The sequence below is a fragment of the Pangasianodon hypophthalmus genome, chromosome 9, assembly GCF_027358585.1.
Source record: "Pangasianodon hypophthalmus isolate fPanHyp1 chromosome 9, fPanHyp1.pri, whole genome shotgun sequence".
NCBI classification, from domain to species: Eukaryota; Metazoa; Chordata; class Actinopteri; order Siluriformes; family Pangasiidae; genus Pangasianodon; species Pangasianodon hypophthalmus.
The window spans coordinates 14,074,032-14,095,569 of NC_069718.1; the positions used below are offsets into that span (position 1 = coordinate 14,074,032).

Here is a 21,538-nt window from a genome sequence, read left to right on the forward strand (position 1 = left end):
CCAGGTTCCCCTTTCAGAGAGGTTTCCAAGTAGCACCCTTTTAGGGGCAAAGAGCCATTTTTTTCTACGAGTCTATCTTACTATTGATTCACCCATTCTAATCTCATTGTGTATACAGCTATCTCTACTGACTCTGGAGTGTATGGAATGGTGTTTGGACTCACCAGGAAGACTACATTGGTGGTCTGATAAAGGGCACGCGCCACACTGATACGCTGTCTCTGGCCTCCTGAGAGGATGATTCCCTGACAGGAGAGGAAAGGGGTTCATCATAAGAGAAAGAATGGGACATAATGTATGACATGCTGCTTTAATGTACACTATAAGGCCAAAAGTATGTGGACACCTGACTAATCACACCTATATGTGCTTTTTGAACATCCCATTCCAGATTTAGTCTACCTCTGCTCTTATAATAACCACCACTCTTCTGGGAAGGCTTTCCAATAGATTTTGGCACATGGATGTGTGGATTTACTATTTCAGCCACAAGTGAGATCAAATACTGATGTTGGGTGAGGTCTGGGGTGCAGTTTGGGTTCCAGTTCATCCCAAAGGTGCTCAGTGGGGTTGAGGTCACGGCTCTGTGCAGGGCACTCAAGTTTTTCCACACTAACCTTGGCAAACCATGTCACTGTGGACAGTTTGACAGTTTCTCTTTGTGTACAGGGGCATTGTCATGCTGGAACAGGTTTGGGCTTCTCAGGGCCAGTGAAGGGAAACTGTAATGCTACAGCATACAAAGACATCTTATATAATTGTGTGCTTCCAACTTTGTAGCAACAGTTTGGGGAAGAACCACATATGGGTGTGATGGTCTGGTGTCCACAAACTTTTGGCAGCATAGGAAATCTCTTCACATGGTAAAATGACATTGGATATTTCTCTTATACACTTTCTATATATATTTTAAAGTATAGTTACCCCCAAAAGTGAAAAGGGAAAAGATTGCATTGATTGCATGAGCATAACAGACAATTTGACAGCCAGTATCTGTTTACAAACTGAATTGCTGTAGTTTATGTCCATTCCACTACAGCACAAAGGATAAAGGCCTGACATTTACTATGTGAGATTTTTATAACTGTATTTTTTAAATGTGCTCCCTACCAGCCTCTGCAGGCAACTTACAAAGTAAATAAAAACTTTTTTTTTTTTTTTTACTAAAACTACAATTTAAAAAAATCCATATTTATGGAAAATTTGGAGATGCTGGAGAGATTCATGGTTCAGATATGAGAAGCTATTCACAGGACAACAATAGCCTATACACTGCACAAAGCTGGCCTTTATAAAAGAGTGCTAAGAAGAAAGCCATTATTGAATAAAGCTGTTTGAAATCCTGTTTGGAGTTTGCCAAAAAAGTGCATCTTGGAGACTCAGAAAACAAAAAGAAGGTTCTCTGGTCTGATGAAACCAAAATTTAACTTTACAAAGTTCTAAGTTTGGGGAAAACCCAATGCTGGTCATCACCCAAAGAACACCATCCCCACAGTGAAGCATGGTACTGGTAGCATCATATTGTGTGGATGTTTGTCATCAGCAGGGACTGGGAAAATGATGAAGGTTGAGGACAAGAGAAATGGAGCCAAACAGAGGGCAATCCTAGAAGAAAACTTGTTCCACTCTGCATGAGACTTGATACCGGGGCATAGCTTCACCTTCCAACAGGACAACAACCCTAAGCATATAACTAAAACTACATTGTGGTTCAAAACCAAGAAGCTGGATGTGTTAGAATGGTCCAGTCAAAGCCCAGACCTCAATCTGATTGAGAATCTGTGGCAAGCTTGAAACTTGCTGTTCACCAATGGTCTTTTTCAATTCTGACAGAGTTTGAACAATTTTGTCAAGAATAATGGGCAAAACTATCGGTATCCAGATGCGCATAGCTGATACAGACATATCCAAAAAGACTTACAGCTGTAATTGCAGCTAAAGGTGGTTCTATCAAGTATTGTCCAAGGGGGTTTACAGGGCAAAGGCTGCTTTTCATGATTACTTTAGTGCTCTCTGAGTGGGCCAGTGGCAGATAACACAGCTCTTTGTGTGCCCCTTTAATAATCATATAGCAGAGAGAAAAAGAGCAATACAGAGAGTGAGAGAGTGAGAAAGCATACACGAACCTCAGCAAATGTCAAGTGACCTCACAATATATACAGTGCAGACTGTAAATGGGGAGTGATTTTTGTTGTGCGGTAAATAGAAAACTCTGAATGTAGCTACAAAGGGCAGACTATTACTGAGCAGCAATCAATAGAAGTTTTCACACAATATGAGATTGCAACACTTAAGTGCACAATATTATGTTTGTACATTACAAGCTTATTTTCTGTTAGAAAAGTACCCTGACTGTCACAGAAAAGTTTGTATTAGATCTGAAGCTTTATTTATCTAACATGGGGGTGGAGGAAAGCATTGTGATTAACAACACACTCACTCTTTCACCAATCTCTGTCTGGTCCCCCTGTGGTAGGATGTCGATATCTGGTTGCAGGGAGCATGCCTCAATCACTGTCTTATACCTGTACAAACAACACACTCAGTGCTGCTATACACAAAACACAACATTTATTCAAGGAAAGTAATTCCTATTTTCTTCAGCATGATGGTTTGTTGACTGATGAGTGGTATGATATTTTCCATCTTAGGATTAAATACGATAATAATGAAAACATAAACACTAGCATTGAACTGCTGATAATAGCAAGGAAATATAAATCAAAATCATGTAAATGACTGCTGTTTCTCTAGTGTGGTTGAATGTTCTGTTATTGCAGATGCTTTCTAGCATATTAACTTGTGCCACTCTTAAGGACAGACTGATTTGTCACATCTTTTAAGTGCACCCAGGCTAGCATATTTACCGAAAGAGCAAGAGAGGGGGAAGGGGGGCATTTCTGAATCATGATTGCATGATTGTTAAAGCAATTTACAGATGAACTAGAAATGAGTCAGAGTGACCTATACTGAATAATAAAAAGAGAGACAGATTGACAGAGAAAGAGGAAAAGGGAGAAGGAAGGACATGGTAAACACTGGTCCTTTTAGCTTAATTTCACCACAGTAACAGAAGGCCGGAAGCTGCTTAATGTCTTCTGAAAGACAGGCCATTAAAAACACAGGCTAGTGACAGCACCATAATAAACCTGACTGAGTCTTTTGAAATCAGCATTTGGAGGACAGATAAGAGAAAACCCTGCCAGCAGTACCAGGTGGATAAACAGCAACATATGGTGTTTCAGTTTGGGTTCTGAGACATGCATGAAACAAAGTCAGATGTCTATTCTACAGAACAAAACATACAGGCATCACTAAAAGCACTCAAATACACCAACATACTAGAAATGTCGTTATTACTTGTGAGCTATAAAATGTGGAACTGAGACTCTAAGGAGGGTAAATGAAAGCTTCCACCAGCAAAACGGGGACATATGAAAGGACTGCCACAAGAGATTAATGCAAATTATACCTTTGTTTGATCAGAGGCATCTCAAAGGTGATGTTCTCTACCACAGAGGCATTAAGAAGCCAGGGCTTCTGGGAAGCATATGCAACAGCACCTCTTTTCCTGTTGGAGAGAGAGAGAGAGCGAGAGAGAGGGGGGAAGGAGAGAGAGAAGCTACTCTGTCACCTTCAGCCTGCACATGTAGGCTATCTGCAGTAGGACTCTTATTTTAGTAACGTCTGTTTATCTCGAATCAATGCAGATTAGCCTGATCCAAAGCCTTCAATATTCTGTTTATGTATTAGGCAAGCATTAGCAGTTTGGCTAAATAATTCAGTTTTAAATTAGTAAATATTGTAATTTAAGTGCTATTGTAAATTAAATCATTTGCATTGGATCCACAACCAATCCTGGGCATGAGGTAGGGACACACCCTGGATGGGATTCCAGTCCATCCCAGTGCACCATGTACTCAAACATTCACACCTAGGGCTAATTTAGTGTAGCCCAAACCACCTGCTGATGGTTTTCATGCGGGAGGGAACCAGTGAACTCAGAAAACTCCTGGAATTGTATGGCGCCAATGCTACCTGCTGGTAATTCAATATAAAAATATTCCTCCTCTGAAAGTTCTTTTTACTGAACTTTGATTATAGTGGTATATTACTTAACTTGAAAGAAGGCTCTAGACTGTTTTTCACTTGTCTTTTTTATATGAATATAAAGAAAGCAATAGTAATCTATGAATCTAAATTGTTTCTAAATCTAGTTGTTTATAACAGTGTTTTTTTTTTTAAATAAATTCCAGCCAGACTGAACAACCAAAGTCAATCAAAACAGGACAATAAAATGTAAAAACACTGGAATTTGTTGAGCAGACATGAATTATAGGGACAATTCACTCAGACAATAGAAGAAACAGGGGTTCTTATCAACTCCCTTTGAAATCTATGGCTGATACTCAAAACTGCTATAAATAAAATCACATCTTATTTATACATTTAGTATGTGTTTATCTGTGATATTGTGTGTATACATACTGGAATTCTTCATCACTGGATGCATCTGGACTGAAAACATAAGCATGCACACACACACACACACACAAAACACACACACATCATTATGCCATAGTTTCACTGAGCGACCCATCAATCTTGCTAAGATGAGAAAAGCTGTGCTGTGTTCAGCTAAATATTTATCTATATAGCTTTTCCTTTTCAGGAAATGTCAAGTACTGTATATTGTTCATAATAGTTTATGGTAAAGCACAAAATTGAAAATGTAGGAGCGTAGTAAGCTAAAATCTGAGTTCAGATACAATTTGAAATTAAGGTTAGATCCACAACATCGGAAATGTCCATTCCATTTGAGAAGTGTCCTTGTTTGGAAGCCCTGGAGCCTTAAAATGTCATACAGCCAGAAAGCAACCAATAGTAACAAGATCTGTCTGTCCTTGGCTGCTATTCCAGCTTAGTTTATGAGAATGACAAAACATACACGTTCCAGAGAGGCGCAGGGCAGGCACACACACACACACACACACACACACACACACACACACAGAGTACTTTCTGAAAGACGATGAGTACAGTCTCAGGTTAGGGTCATAGAAGGCATGATGAATAATGAACCTAGCGTTCTATTTTCAAAGCTCTTTGGCAGTTCTTTAAACCACTTATACTATCTGAAGCACTTTATATGAATACAACAGCACAATATAAAAATCCATGAGCAAGGCCATGTTAATAGTAGACCAATTTCATGAGGTTATAAAAGAATTAATTAAATCAGCTAATGAATGAATAAATTGTGGCGGTGTGGAAAAACCTGTCAAATGTCAGTTTTGGCCAAAATATTTTCTGCCTCAACGTTACTTTAATTTAAGAAACCATAAATATGTTTAGCCAAAACAGTGTGGAAGTGTGTTTATTTACTGTATACCTTGCCTTGGCTATGTTCCTGCAAAGATCATGCTGGGATCAGGTTCCAGTTTAACAAACATGGTGGTAAAAACAGCCAGTCTAAAGATATGTAAAGCCTTGCTCGCTATGTGCTGTAGTGAAATTGACATAGGCCTAACTGATTCAGTTTATAATCAGATACTGGCTGTCAAAATATCAACGATGCTCCTGCACTGCAGTCAAATAGAATTAAAAAAAAAAAATTCTCCCAGGTTTTAAAATGCTATAACTGTCCTGCTGTTTGAGATCCATGCAAAAAATTCAGTTCAGCAAAGGCTATATCTTTCAGAACTAATAGAAAATGTCAACATTTCACCATGTAAAGGGCTTTCCCAGGCTGCCACACATACAGTCAGGTCCATAAATATTGGGACAGTGACACAGTTTTAGTAATTTTGCCTCTGTACACCACCACAGTGGATTTGAAATGAAGCAGTCAAGATGTGACTGAAGCGTAGACTTTCAGCTTTAATTCAAGGGGTTTAACAAAAATATTGCATTAACCGTTTAGGAATTACAGCCATTTTTTACAGAGTTCCTCCATTTTCACAGGCTCAAAAGTAATGGGACAATTGACTGATAAGCAGTTTCATGGCCAGCTGTGGCCTGTTTCCTCCTTATATCATGATAAATTAAGGAGATAAAAGGTCTGGAGCTGATTCCAAGTGTTGAATTTGCATTTGGGAGCTGTTCATGGGAACTCTCAATATGCCGTCCAAAGAGGTGTTGATGTAAATGAAGGAGGCCATCATTAGGCTAAAAAACCAAAACAGACCTATCAGAGAGATAGCAGAAACTTTAGGAGGGCCAAATCAACAATTTGTTACATTCTTAAAAAGAAGGAATGCACTGGCGAGCTCAGCAACACCAAAAGGCCTGGGAGACCACAGAAAACAACTAAAGTGGATGATTGCAGAATTCTTTTCTTATTGAAGAACAACCCCTTCACAACATCTAGCCAAGTCAGGAACACTCTGGAGGAGGTAGGCCTATCATTGTCAAAGTCTACAATCAAGAGCCACCTTCATGAATGTAAATACAGACGGTTTACCTCAAGATGCAAACCGCTGGTAACACTCAAGAACACAAAGGCCAGATTAGACTTTGCTAAAAAACCTCTAAAAAAAGCCTGACCAGTTCTGATGCAAGATTAACTTGTACCAGAATGATGGGAAGAGAAAAGTATGGAGAAGGAAAGGAAGGGCTCATGATCCAAAGCATACCACATCATCCGTCAAACATGTGGAGGCAGTGTTATGGCATGGGCATGTTTGGCCGCCAATGGAACTGGGTCACTGGGGTTTATTGATAATGTGACTGTTGATAGAAGCAGCAGGATGAATTCTGAAGTGTACAGAGCTATACTTTCTGCTCAGATTCAGTTAAATGCTGATAGGACAGCGCTTCACAGTACAGATGGATAACAACCCAAAACATACTGTGAAAGCAGACCAAGAGCTTGGAAATTAAATGTTCTTAAATGGCCGAGTCAGTCACCTGACCTCAACCCAACTGAGCTGCTTTTCACTTACTGAAGACAAATCTGAAGGCAGAATGACCCACAAACAAGCAGCAACTGAAGATGGCTGCAGTAAAGACCTGGCAAATCATCTCAAGGGAGGAAACTCAGCATTTGGTGATGTCCATGGGGTCCAGACTTCAGGTAGTCATTGACTGCAAAGTAATTTACCTCCAAGTAATAAAAATAATCCTAATATTTATGATTATATTAGTTTGTCCCATTACTTTTGAGCCTGTGAAAATGGAGGAACTCTGTAAAAATGGCTGTAATTCCTAAACGGTTAATGCAATATTTTTGTTAAACCCCTTGAATTAAAGCTGAAAGTCTACGCTTCAGTCACATCTTGACTGCTTCATTTCAAATCCACTGTGGTGGTGTACAGAGGCAAAATTACCAAAACTGTGTCACTGTCCCAATATTTATGGACCTGACTGTATGTCTACAGAGGGCAAAATGGTTTAGAAAACAATTTTCTTAAGTCTTAGGAGTGTTACCAAGCCAGCTTTTCCAAAATCGTACATTGTATTGTTGAATAGACAGGAGAGGAGGAGGTGGGAGTAAGACTGCAGCTGAGCACACACTGCTTGAGTGGGACTAGATCTGGGCCTTAGCCAGGTTATTACAGAGACCAGCAGAGGCAATCACAGAGAGAAGATTACAACTCTCCATAACCCACCAGACAGAAATGTGCTGCAGAGCATAATGCTCAAGTACATACACAAACACACATGCGTGTAAACACACAGGAGGTTTGTTATCAGAGTACAGCACTATCATACTATATATCAACTGAAATTAAACCCTATGCCAGAAAAACACAAACAAAAATGTTTAAACAAAATTATCATATACAGTATGTGTTAGAGTGTAAATGCAGGATGTGTACCTTTCATCTCCCTCTGAATCCAGCTTTGGAATACTGTAATGTCAAAGAAAGAAAGATTTTAAGCACCCATTATAAATAATCACATCAATAATTATAAATATTGTGAAAGAGATAAATGGTTTCTGTTTAGTTCTAATTTTCTCTAGCTGGATGAATAGATCAAAACTGTTAATACGCCAAGCTTTCGGCAAACATGTGGGCAGTTACAGATATTATGGCCAATTAAATAATAAAGCTATGAGCTCAAATCTATAAATAAAAAGCTTTTACATTACTTAGGTCATCAACAATTTGAATTCTAGAAAAGATTCTACAATTACCTGAACATTAATTAGCATCATAAACACTCATGTGAGCTTTTACAGATACCATATGTTGGGCCTTATTCAGAGTTAGTGGCATAAGTCCACGTTATGCAAATAAATGTATGTGTATTCAGAGTCTGGTTACATAGCTACTTAAATAGATTTTCTGGGAACCCCATTCAGATTATACAAATCACCAGTTTTTTCTGGTGTGTCCAAGACAGGGGTTTTTAATAGAAAATATTTACTAAAGAAGCAAATAGAATTTTTTTTTCTTTGCTGTATTATAATGTAGTAAAAAAAACTAGAAAAGACTAATACAATGATATATGAATGAGAAGATGGCAAACACTGAAATAAACATCTAATAGGATCTACTATTTTAATAGTCTAGTATACTGACAATATACTGCTGCATGAATGGTGCTAGTAGTAATTCTCACATTAATCACAGTGCAGATTTGGTTTAATGTAAAAGCATGGCTTCCACCCTCATTATTCAGAAGCTAAGAAAATAGCACTTGATCCAGCGTATCCTATTATTTTGCATGTGACTTTTTGTATTGTTCTCTGACATTAAATGTTTGCACAACTTTATGTAGCCACAAGACACTAAATCAAGGTCATGAAATCATAATGTATATATGGGATAGAGGCTATTTTATTACACTTTTAATTTGCTATTTTGAGTTGTTGAGTTAATAAAATAATATCATTGTTTTAGTTCATTCAATGCATTCCCCTGTAAAGAAAACATACCTATGATTTGAAGGATAAGCTGACCAAGCACTCATATGCTACAGTTACAGCTCAGTTTAAGTAAGTGTAGTTCATAATTTTATCCATAGGAAATTCAGTACTCGAGAGAAGTAATGTCTCTGTTTAAGATGCTGTTCCCTCTGATCTACTCTGTCAGAAAAAAAAACTTTGTTGTTGACTTTAATGATACTGTTAATTAATTAACATTTTATGGCGTATATTTACAGCCCGAAACAAACATTCAAGCTGATATAAAGCAAGAAAGATGGATTTCAGTTCAAAGTCAGAATCGTATATAAAGGAAACATGCCTGTTTTGGGTAAACTCTGCCCTGCATGCACAACTCTCATGTAACTTCAAAAATTATGCCAGTAAATTTCATCTTTATAGTGCCATCATTATGTTGCTTTACAGACGAGAAATGAGACTGAGGCAATGAGACTAATCTGTCACAATTAAAAGAAAGTTCAGAGAATAAATGTCTGATAAATGATGAAGATAGACATGAAAGACTTCCTGCTACATCCCAAATTGTCCCCTGCAACCATCTGAAGACCATTTCCTTTTGAAATGTAAAAACACACCAACATAACACGGTCCACAAGAAAACATAAACAGTACACAAACATTTAGACTTAGTTTCTTACTGAGTATCAGACAAAGTGACTATTTTGAATACAAAGTCTCCTCTAAAAAGCATTTTAGGGTATTGCAGTCATAGAGAATGGTAAACTGTTGGTCCACAAAAGTGCAGCAAAAATAATATCCAGTTTTATCCTGTTTTTGTAGTTTGCATTGTAAACTAAGACTGTAAGGTACAGAGTTACAGATGCACTGAATATAGTGTTATCTAATTATGTTCTCATTATGAGAGTGTTCTCATTATGAGATTACTGTAAACCAAATAAAGGTTTTTAAGCGTATTTATAATTTTTTTTCTCATTTACAATGTCACATTATTATTGTAGATAACTTTGCTAACTTTAAGCTTTTATTTAAAAAAAAAAGCAAAATCATCTGCCAACAGAACAAGACCATTTAAAGCTTGAAAAAAAGAAACAGGTTTAGATTTGCTTTGATTTATCATGTCATAATGAGAAATAGTAGATAGGGCCTACATTATATTATATTCTAAATATTTTCACTTGATATATTTTTTTGCAGCGTAAACATATTTAGCTGGTGTTTTTGCAGATCTCTGCAGAATAAAATATCATCAAATTAATCAAATTAAGTTCAGGTTTTAGGTAGCTATACTGGAAGGAATAAAATATTGCACAAAATATACTGTATATATGAGCATTTCTATAAATGATGCATATACAATTTCTAATTTCTAAGTGAACACATAAATAAATGCACCCACATTCCCTGTGTACACGAATCAACTGAATGAATCCTATTCCCTCTGGGTCACAGATCCATTGATTCCAGCTTTTCGACTTTCAATTTACATAAAGCCTACCTTTCTATTCTCAGTGAGCTGCACTCAAATAAAATTTGCACGGTCAAGACAAATGGCAGCCCTGTTATTTAAGAGTCATGTTTGAGAAGGACAGTAACAAAAATAGGCAAAAAGACAAAATGATGAAATAAATGTTGATTTTTTGCAAGATATGTACCTGTTCCATGTCACAGTGCCAGAGATCCTTTGCATCTCCCCCAGTGCAGCCAGTAACAGAGAGGATTTTCCACAGCCTACCTGTCCCACTATCATAGTCAGCTGACCTGGTGAGAAACACACACACACACACACACACACACACACACACACACACACATACATGTGCACATAAAAGCACACACATACACATCCACCCACCCCTCCCCACACACATACATGCACAAGTGCGCACACACACACACACACACACACACATAAATAAGGAAGGAGAACATACATTTCACCCATTATCATGCTGTACTACAATTTTACAAACATTTTTGGAAACTCACCAAATGGGATCTTTATGTTCACATTGGAAAGTGTAGGTGCTCCATCAGTCCAGCTGAAATATCCATTGCTTATCTATCAAAATTGCCACACAACAAATTACTCTCAGCTCCAAAATACTTATGTAATGTTTTATACAAAGTAAGTATGCATAACACACCGTACATAATTTTTAGTGGGCTATTCATGCAATTTTGTCATTGATGAAGCATTTTTGTTGTATATAGGTCAACCAAACAAACCATATATGACCTGTTTTTTAACTTTAACCAGTTAACGTAATGCTACTGCACACTGTCATATGGTAACATACCATTTAGTGTATCTGTGGATTTTTTTGTGCCCTTACACACAATAACACAGTAAGCAAGCCACACTACCCAATTTGGCAAGTGAATTCCACAGAAAAAAAAATCTTCAGTTGATTTTCATTGGCTGTGATATGACAACCTTATATAAAGTTGTATATGTAGTTTGTTCAGATAAAGGACACCTAAATGTTCTATAACCATTCCTATTCCTACAGATAATAGTGAGGATGAGCTTTAGCAGAAGCACAGGCACAAGACACAGATATGTGCTTTGTAAAATGTTCAGATGATGTGAGAATTTCTACCTCCAACTAAAATATCACTCTTTCATATTTCAATGACAGGGATGGATTTATTTTGAAAGAAAGTAAGCATAGACCAACTTGAAAGTTGAAAAAGTTGAAAGTTGAAATTCTATTTAACAATAAGCTGATTGCGAGAAGTCAAATGCTCCGATGTCTATCTCTGCTTCAGCAGTGACAAAAATTATTAAATGTTCAATAGGCCCATTTTGTGTTGTTATACGGTGTTGCCATATGGAAACATACCCCAAAATACACCATTAGAAGTGATAAAAGTGCAGTATAAAAGATTTCCCCATAAGAGTATCATACTGTGTACAGTAAAGTTAAATTTACATGTATATTTATAGCATTTGGCAGATGCTCTTATCCAGTTCTGTAGAAGACATTTAACACAATCTCTTTGAATCAAATGGCGTATCAGTGGAAATTAACTGAAAACAAATGCTTCATGAATGTTGATCTAAAAAAATTCTAGCAATCACTATGGCTCATCATAGCTTACTTTGATGCAAATATCGTCATCCTCCACTGCAGATGCTTCTATGTACTGCTCACTCTGTAGCCCAAAGCTGTTCCACTCCTCTCTCACTGGACGCTTACGGTTCACAACTTTCAGTGGCTATGAACACAGACACAGAATTTAGACACACCAAGGACTAGTCTGAGTCTTTTAAAGTGTTTAAAGTAAATTGGAAGGATGAAGGACAGGGAGAGAATCAGAATGACTCCTCACAAGGGCTTGGTAATTGCTGTGGTTGGTGGAGCTGGCTGGAATGGTGGCCTTAGGCTCTTGCTCTTCTCCAATCTCATCACTGGAGAAGAACTCACTCAGCTTCTGCACACTAATCCAAACAAGCATTTTAAGAGGGTTAATGTGCTCCCATCCTCTTATAATCAAGTCATTTAGAACTTAAGGATGCTTAGTTACTCAACAGTACATTATGATGTCCTCTCTTTTATATTTTTGTCACAGTGTGAAATATCTTGCCCATGTAGGACTTACAGCTCCTCTTAGTATCAGGCCTTCAAATTAGCAGGGTAAATTAATAACTGATTCTCAGCACAACTGAGGCGGTAAGCAAAGAACAAGGGAGGCATATTACACACTATTATTTGATTAGCCTGATGAGTAAAAGAAGGACAGCAATTTCATTAGAAGACATTTCCAAAGCATTGGGATTCAAAGCACTTTATAGGGCACCATCAACTTTTCCCCCGTACACTTATCCCCAATAATTCTATATAGATGCACATACATTAAACACAAATCAAACAAAAGTGCCTTGAATTTGTATTCTAGGAAGATGTTCTTATATGTTCTTATATACTTACTTGATGGTTTCTGTTGTTGCTTTTGCAGTTAAATCAGATGTTTAGTTTCCAACATTCAGTTCAACTCAGTTAAATTTTATTTGGATAGACATTGTCACAAAGCAGCTTTACAGATGGTGAGAATGTAGATTTAAATTTAGATCATTAATGAACTATCCAGAGGTGACAGTGGCAAAGAAAACCTCCCTGAGACTGCATGAGGAAGAAACTGTGAGAGGAACCAGAACTCAAATCTCTAAGTCCATAGGCCTAGTTTATTTATTTAATTTATTAATGTATACATTATTTTAATATATTTCAAAATGCTATATTTATTATAAAAACTAAAAAAATATCTCAAATCTCCCCAACAGTTCCCCCCTTGATCACCACAATGTATATCATCACAGGGTCAGTTTAAATCCTGTCCATCAATTATAAGTTCCATAAATGATATGTACTGGGCTTTTTTAATTTAATTTTTTTTTTTTTTGCTTTCTCCAAACAGCAACCAGGTGCTATAAATATATCATTCATGGTCTAACCATGTTCTACTTCCACTGCTTTTATGAGGTGCTGCATGAAGTTTCCATTTCTATATTTAGAGCGTGCCTGTGGCCTCAAGGCAATGCATGTTCAGCACTCCATTGAGCTGAAAGGATTTATTGGTAACTGACAAAGAAAAATGGCAAGACCAGTTCATTTTAACCTACGCTGGCTCCCTGTGTATTGTAAATCCTGAGCCTCAGAGCTGTTTATTGTCCTAGAATATTGATTGCAGACTCAAGTCTTTTATAAATTGACCTTTTAAATGCAGAATTACTTTTGTGTGGGTGCAATTGTGAGGCAAATGTTTCAGGTCTTTTTCTCTTGCATGAATAGACACTTCCATCATAACCTGAAGTTTTGAAAGCAAAATCATTTTCATCACAGACAGATGTAATGTTAGGAACCAAATATAGTTCCTCTGGATTCATGGTACTACATTTTTAGAACTTGCTACTTAGAACACAGTGACAAACCTGACAAGGGCTTTGACCGTTGAGCGAACCACACTTGACAGGAGGAAGAGAGGTGTGACCAGGATGTGGAAAAGGGAGAGTGAGGCGAATGCTACAGCTGGGGATAGATCTGCATCGTCAGACAGGTGCACATGGACTACAAATGTCTGTGAGCAATGTACACGCACACACACACACACACACACACATACACACAAATATTAAAACTCGAAAGACTGCAGTTTTCATTTTAAAGGTTTGTTTCTTTGCCTGCAACTACAACTTAGCTCTATTTCAGGATCTAACTAAAAAACATGCAATTTTTCACTGCTATCAAATGATGCCCCAGAGGCTGTTTCACACTGCCTTATGTAATGATGTTTTTTCATAAATGCTGTAACATATTTTTCTACTGTAGCACAGTATAACACTGTAAAGATACATTGTTCTTATACATATTATCATTTTATTTGAGAAATGCTTGGTTGATTATTTTCCTATAACAGCATTTGAGTGTTTTTATTCTTATACCACAACATTTCGCTAGCACTGACACTGAAGATTCTTTCCATAAAAGATATATAAACAACCCCTTACAGAAATCTTCACCATATCAACGACTAGACATTTTTCTTTGTTAAATAAAAATGTTTTATAATTTTTTTATTAGTGCTGTGGTATAAACTAATTATAAACATCAAATAAATACATTTCACACTCTGCCAGTGTTCAGCACTTTCCACTGAGTCATACTTACAGTAAGAACTGCTGCAATTGGTATAGCGGCATTCATGAATACTGAAAAATAATAAAAATATGAGTGAGAGGTGTGTTTTATATTTTGCCTGCACATAAGTAGGATGCAGTAAGCAATGTCTTTCTCACTTGAGATGGAGGTATAGAGAGCAAAGGCCTGCAGGCTGGTCAGCTCTTTTCCCCTGGTCTCCTCCACGCTGGAACAGAAGATGTGCTCCCAGGAGTAGAGCTTCAGTAGCTTGATACCACGCAACAGCTCATTGGTTTTCTTCAGCCGCTCACTGGAGTACTCCTACAGGGACAGCATCAAAGCCTTGCTCATACTTTATAAATGTTGTTGTAAAATAAGCTAAATGCTAATAAAGATTTGAGTTTACACTGCATAAGTGATTATATTTACATAGGGAGATGGAGTAATGTATTTATTATTGGAGTCTCATTTTGAGTTTACCCCCATCTGAATCCATCACGACTGCAATTATTTACAGACTGACCATTTCAGGGTCTGGAAAGATTACTCCATATTTGACCTTTTACATCTTTTGTGAGATAACAGTATGTACATTATGTAGACAGCAGCATATCTTTCACTTATCTTGTGCACATCAGTCATAATCATTATAGACATCCTTCAGTAACATGATAACTAATCCTGTCTGAATAATTTAATTTACTGACAAAATATAATAGTATAAGAGATATATGAAAATGATTGATCTTCATGTAGATTTGAATTTATTCTTTATTTTTGCTATTTAAACTGGACATGACAGCAATTAGACAGCTCAGTAGGAATAACTCACCAGAGTGGTTTTTTGTGTTTGGGACAATTTGGTAGCCACAAAGTACTGCACAGGGGCCAGGAGGGCAATGATGGTTGCTCCGATCAAGGCACTTATTCCCAGAAGGTAGTAGAGCAGAATCACACCCACTATAATCTAAAATGTATAAGAACCAAATTTTGTTATTTTAGTTCATTTTCGGTCTTTATTAAGATTCAGACATTCCAAGACAATATCACAATATAACTCTCAGTGGATATATTTAATTATGAGAAAAGGTTAGTAAGTAAGATTACCATTTGTGCACATATTTGTAGCATTTCCAAAGGAAAGAAAAAAAAGAAGACAAAAAACAATGCAATTTTTCACTGCAAATGATACTCCAGAGCCTGTTTTAGATTGTTCTATGTAATGAAACCCCCCCGCCCCCCCGCCCCCCCCCCCCCATAACTGATGTAAAATGAAAAATGGCACAGTATAAGGCTGCAAATACACATCAGTCTTATACATATTATTTTATTTGAGATAATGGTATTACATGAGGAAATGCATTCCTAACACTTTAAGGTTCAGTAATAAATCAATTACAAGCAAGTAATGAGATGTTTACTAATTAAAACTTAGTAATGAATAATAATTAATTAATGAACAATTATTGTACAAGGTTTAAAATACAATTTATATAATGAATTAATATTTAGGTATAAGGGTATACACTTTCCAATAAAGATTTAATTTAAATAATATTTAATAAGAAACTAATAATATAGGAAAACCTAATTTTTTTGAAAAGCAGTGGCTCCCTAGGACTGGAGTTAATTAATGGATTTACCAATTCTTATGAATATATTAACAAAGACTTAGAAAAGAATAGTGAACTACATTATGAATAATTTATTACCGAAACCTAATATAAAACATTGCAAGTGTTACAAATGCATTTTCCGTTCAGCTTTAGAAATTCACTCCCCTACACAGTGAACTACAGGACTTAATGACTAGGATGGATTGTAGGATGTAGCCTAATCTTTTCATTATCACCAGCCCTTATGCCCCTGGAGTATATTGTGCAATGCAACACTAACACATGAATAAATGACAGCTAGTTAAAACAGGTTATTATTGAGCAGCAGGCGGTGGGGCACTCATGGGACCAGAAAAAGCTCTGCCAACATGACTGCAGAACTCAAATTTCTCTTTACAAAACACCATTTCCCCATTACGGAACCAGCTACAGGTTTTCCATTATGGGTTCAGGTGCAGGCTAGCTGAAATCATCTACATAGATTCTATCGAAGTAGATCAGTCCATGGAGTAGTGGAATGGGGGACATGGGTATACACCAGGGAGGTATTTGAACATACTCAGCATTGGCAAAAGTCTAATACATTAATAAATATTAAGTCTAATAATTATTAATATGTGCAGTTACCATCTAAATGGTATTACTAAATGCTTCGGGATTGTGGCTTGTGATTGCTGGTTATTCATTTGGTTGATGCTTTATTTCAAAGTAATCTAATACAGATGAACAGCAAATGGGTTAATAACCTTGCTCAAGGGTCTAGAATTGGCAAGGCAAGGATTTAACTGCACAACCTTCCAATCAATAGCCCAAAGCCTTAACCACTGAGCTACCACTGTCCAATTCTATCTCTAAAAGTACTTTTAAGAGAGAACTTTTAATTTTTAAACAATGACTGTGTCTAGAATGTGTTTTTAAAAATCTACTTTGCTTTCCAGAAAGAATCCACAGTCACATGTTATAAAAGTGGGAGGTAAGACGTAACTACACAACTACATCAATGTTAATGTAATTGTTTAATAAGAGGAAACGGTAAGACTTTTACCCAATTATACTCAAATTAAAAAGAGCATACAGTCACTCCTCATTGGAAAACCTCGGTGGAGGCGAAGCAGAAACCAGATTAGGAGAAATTGCATTTGAGTGTTAAAAGGCCTTGAGGACACGACTATAAACCACAGTGTGTTGCTAATGTATTTGTCAACTCTCTGGAACCTCAAGGGAGGTAGATGTGACCAACATTCAAGACAGCCGAAAATACTGTATGCTAAATGATATTTCATTAAACTATTGGGATAAATTCTCCATAATCCATGTGACGTGTGCTGTTTATGTATCTAATTCAACATAGTAAAGGTAACACCATGTAGGAAAGACTCCAAGCACTGAGTACGGAAGCAATAAGAGAATCAGCCCAAAGCCGTAGGGGAGGACTGAGTCAACAGAAGCACTCTGATAAGTATGTTGTCTAAAAAGACAGTCCAGAAGCCTGGAGAACAAAGATAATGCTCAGTTCTGCTTAGAAAATAAACTGTACTACCTAAAACTAAACATAAAAGAATGGGTTACAATTAACATATATAAAACTCTTAACTGACAGGTACGAATATGTTTGTAGGTATGTTAGACGTGAAATACAAAATATATAATACACAATAGCAATTAAATACTGGCTCACTCCCAGATCGTAATGGGAATAAGGGCAAACACATTAAGGGCAAACACATTAAGCCTATAAATAAAAGACTCATAGACATGGCTAGTATTAATTGGAAAACATTATTATGTGGTGGGCTACAAGTGCTTAATATGAATGATGCAGATTTTGGCCTTTTCCGATTAGCTTAGATCTAGATCGTTCCAATAAAATAGTTTCTAACATTTCTAACAATTCATTAATCATGTAGTAATAGATATTTATCAATTCACTTATACCTATTCCTTGGTTAGATTTTCAAATTTTAGAGTATTTTAAATGCTAATCTATATGGTGTTCAAAAACCTTTCACTGGCAGTGTAAATTAAAGAGACAACCAGTTCTGAAATTTCTGTTCTGAAAGTTTTTTTAACTGGAACAAAGCCAACACAGTTGACACATTAAGGTTTCAACTGTGTGTTTGTTGACTCAGGAGCAGTAAATGAGTAAGACTCCAGTGTATACTATAGAGCAATGATATGTTATCAAGTGAGTGCAATGTATCAGGGATACCTCTGTGCAAAACTATTTTCGTCTGCCGCCTTTGAAGCAAACAATAGAGCAAAATGGAATGTATGATGACAATAAACTTTAACTGAAATGGAAAAGAAAAGTGCATTCAATGCTCCTGACAGGGGGGATATTAAGATGCAGCAATGCATGATATGACACAATAAGAGTAATCAGTGAATACAAAGCAAGATAATGGCTCATTTAAGCAATAGCTATTGACACTACTACACACATACCTGTACTGGCATGGCCCACAGGTTGGGACACAGGAAGAAGAACCACATCAACTGATTGGTGTCTATGGCAATTAAATTGCAGATTTGGCCCACAGTCATCTCCCCCATAGACATGTTTGAGGTGCAAAGACGCATGATCTTATTGTAAATCTTTGTCTGCCAAAGACATGACCACAAAAGCAGGAAAGGCAAGAAAATTTAGAGCAAATCCAACCTCTGTGGTCTATTATTTATATGAAGTTGCTTACAGAAATACAGAAATAGAGAAAGCATACATTAAATGTTTATGTTGGTACCTTACATAAATAAATTAATTAAATTAAAAAAGCCCATATAATAAATGATAGTTCAAAAAAAAGATTGTAACATTTTGCTATGTACAAAGGAATTCCAAATTTCAGAGAAGAAGCATTTTCAAGACTTATCCCCCAACCTATCCCACACATTCTGTAATTTTTTTGGGCACCCATCATGAAATTCCATATTTTATTGACTTTTTAAGTGTAAACAAATGTTGTTTTTATATTTTAACTCTACAGCAACTATTTTCAAAAGTATAATTTTTCTGTAAATGTTAATGCACAGTTAACTTATATTTGTTGGACTTTTTAAAAATTTGAAAAAAGTAGTTAGGCTATGGTGCTCTCACTTCCCAGCCAGGGAACCAAGCCCAGCCACTGGGGTTGCACAAGACAGTGCTCTCCAAGTGCCAGTCCCAAGCCTGGATAAACTTGGGGATGGTTGCGTCAGGAAGGGCATCCGGTGTAAAAACTGCGCCAAATCAAATACGTGGACCAATGATCCACTGTGATATCCCCTAACACGGGCACCCAAGAGAAGAAGTAGAAGAATTGTGGCACCATCCTAGTTGTAAAGTCTCAGAATTTAATTAACTTGTTAGGCCCCTACTGCCTCATTAGGCAGGCCAAGAATTGCAATTAATAATTGTTAGCTGATGACAGTTCCAGAGTGTAATAAATTCTCTGACTCTTCAAACACTCAACAACCATGAGCTCTACTAAGCAGTTGACTGAGAATCTGAAAATGAAGTTAATTGATGCCTACAAAACAGAGGAAGGCTATAAAAAGATATCAAACTGCTTCCAGCTCACAATTTCCACTGTCCAAAATGTCATTAAGAAATGGTAAGATCGAAGCAAGGTCTGGAAGACCAAGAAAACTTTCAGATAGAACTGCCCATATGTTGGTCAGAAAGGCAAAGCAAAACCCCCATATGACAGCAAAGGACCTATAGTAAGGTTTTAGCTGACACAGAAGTGATTCTACTGTGCAGCATTGCTTGCGCAAATATGATCTGCATGGAAGAGTCATCAGATGAAAGCTTACCTCTGACTTAATCACGAAAGTCAACATCCAAAGTATACAAAAGGACATCTAGAGAAGCCAGATGTATTTTGGAACAAGTGCTGTGGACTGATGATGTAAAAATGGAACTCTTTGGCCACAATTACCAAAGGCATGTTTGGAGAAAAAAATTAGCAGTATTTCATGAAAAGAACACCTTGCTAACTGTGTAACATGTGGGTGGATCTGTTATGCTTTGGGATTGTGTACCAGCCAGTGGCACAGGAAAAACCGAACAGATAGATGGAAGAAATGATTCCAGTAAATATAAAAAAATTCTGGAAGCAAATGTATCACAGTCAGTCAAGAAACTGAAGATGAAAGAAGACTGTCAGGGATGCTGTAAGGCAGCGATGGATGCAGGTGCAGATTTATTGGAATAATGTGCAAAGTAAACAACAAAACAGTGAAAACATGTATCATGAACATGAACAATGGATACTAGGCAAAACACATAGACTAAGAGCTAGGCTGTGGCACACACAACAAGACATTAACACGACAACAACAAAAGCTTCACAATGAGGTGCAGAAACACTAGAAGATAAATAGGGTTGCTAATGACGGTGAGATGAGACACAGGTGAGCATGATTAGGACACTTGACATGCTGGGGCTACTGGGAAGTGTAGTTCAGCACCCTTTGGGTGCTACCATGACAAAGACTGGCTTCTACAGCAGGACAATGATCCATAACATCAAAATTCATGATTAACTACTTCAAGAAAGGCAAGATGAAGCTGTTGGAATTGCCCTCACTGTCCCCTGACTTGAACAACAATGGAAATCTGTATGTAGATCTTAATCATGCTGTGCATGCAAGATAGTCCAAGAATATCTTGGAACTAGAAGTGTTTTAGAAGGAATAGAGGTTGAAAATTTCTATAACAAGAATATAATGACTCCTAGATGGCTCCAAAAAAGCTCTTACAAGCTGTGATATCTGTCAAAGGGGATATTACTAAGTACTGACTTAGTAAACCATTATTATTATTATTATTATTATTATTATTATTATTATTATTATTTCTAGGTTTATCAAATATAAAGTAACTGTGCATTAACATCTGCAGAAAAATGTCATGTTAAAAAATAGCTTGCTGTCAAGTTGTTTACTTCTTTTCAATTCAAAAATCAACAAAGTATGTAATTTGGCCAGGGGTGCCCAAACCTTTGCATAAAAATGTAGGCCATCATATTGCTAGTATAAATTACTAGAAAAGTACATTACTAAACAATATATGCAAGATTACTATATATGAAATTACATTTACTGCATGTTTTGCATGTACACAAGCTTGCATATACCTGGATGGCTCCTCTTAGGTTGATGCCAGTTTGTATGGCTGCGTAATAGGAGGCTTGTAGAATGGTCCTCTGCAGAAGCAGAGCAAAGAACAGCATCACAGCCAGTACATAGGCATTAGCGAGAAACTCCTGCGAGGAGATGAAATAGACCCCCAGTAATTGTGCCTGGAACAAGAATAAATAAAATCTGAGTACATCTGAGTACTGGTGCCATTTTTTGCATTTCAAGTTCATGATGTTTTAAGCAGTAGGAAGAAAACCATCCCACTCAAACCAGGGCCTTGTGGAGAATGCAATGAGTGCTGTAACATG

The 21,538-nt window shown here is 36.9% G+C and overlaps 1 protein-coding gene across 6 annotated transcripts in view; it reads right to left on the reverse strand.

Annotated features, from left to right (window-relative positions):
- abcc8 (ATP-binding cassette, sub-family C (CFTR/MRP), member 8) overlaps positions 1-21,538 on the reverse strand; it is a 53,589-nt gene that overhangs the window by 19,559 nt on the left and 12,492 nt on the right. For 4 of the 6 annotated variants that reach the window (XM_034307540.2, XM_034307542.2, XM_034307543.2 and 1 more), the window contains exons 8-22: positions 21,227-21,391; positions 18,555-18,710; positions 15,326-15,460; positions 14,652-14,814; positions 14,524-14,564; positions 13,788-13,933; positions 12,188-12,296; positions 11,957-12,073; positions 10,841-10,913; positions 10,507-10,708; positions 7,821-7,853; positions 4,489-4,518; positions 3,473-3,571; positions 2,441-2,525; positions 165-245 (exon numbers count right to left, since the gene is read on the reverse strand). In XM_034307540.2, coding sequence (XP_034163431.2) covers positions 165-245; positions 2,441-2,525; positions 3,473-3,571; positions 4,489-4,518; positions 7,821-7,853; positions 10,507-10,708; positions 10,841-10,913; positions 11,957-12,073; positions 12,188-12,296; positions 13,788-13,933; positions 14,524-14,564; positions 14,652-14,814; positions 15,326-15,460; positions 18,555-18,710; positions 21,227-21,391 — 1,635 coding nt within the window. The remainder of the gene's footprint in view (positions 1-164; positions 246-2,440; positions 2,526-3,472; positions 3,572-4,488; positions 4,519-7,820; positions 7,854-10,506; positions 10,709-10,840; positions 10,914-11,956; positions 12,074-12,187; positions 12,297-13,787; positions 13,934-14,523; positions 14,565-14,651; positions 14,815-15,325; positions 15,461-18,554; positions 18,711-21,226; positions 21,392-21,538) is intronic. The other 2 variants (XM_026919338.3, XM_026919341.3) reach the window with 1 other exon arrangement.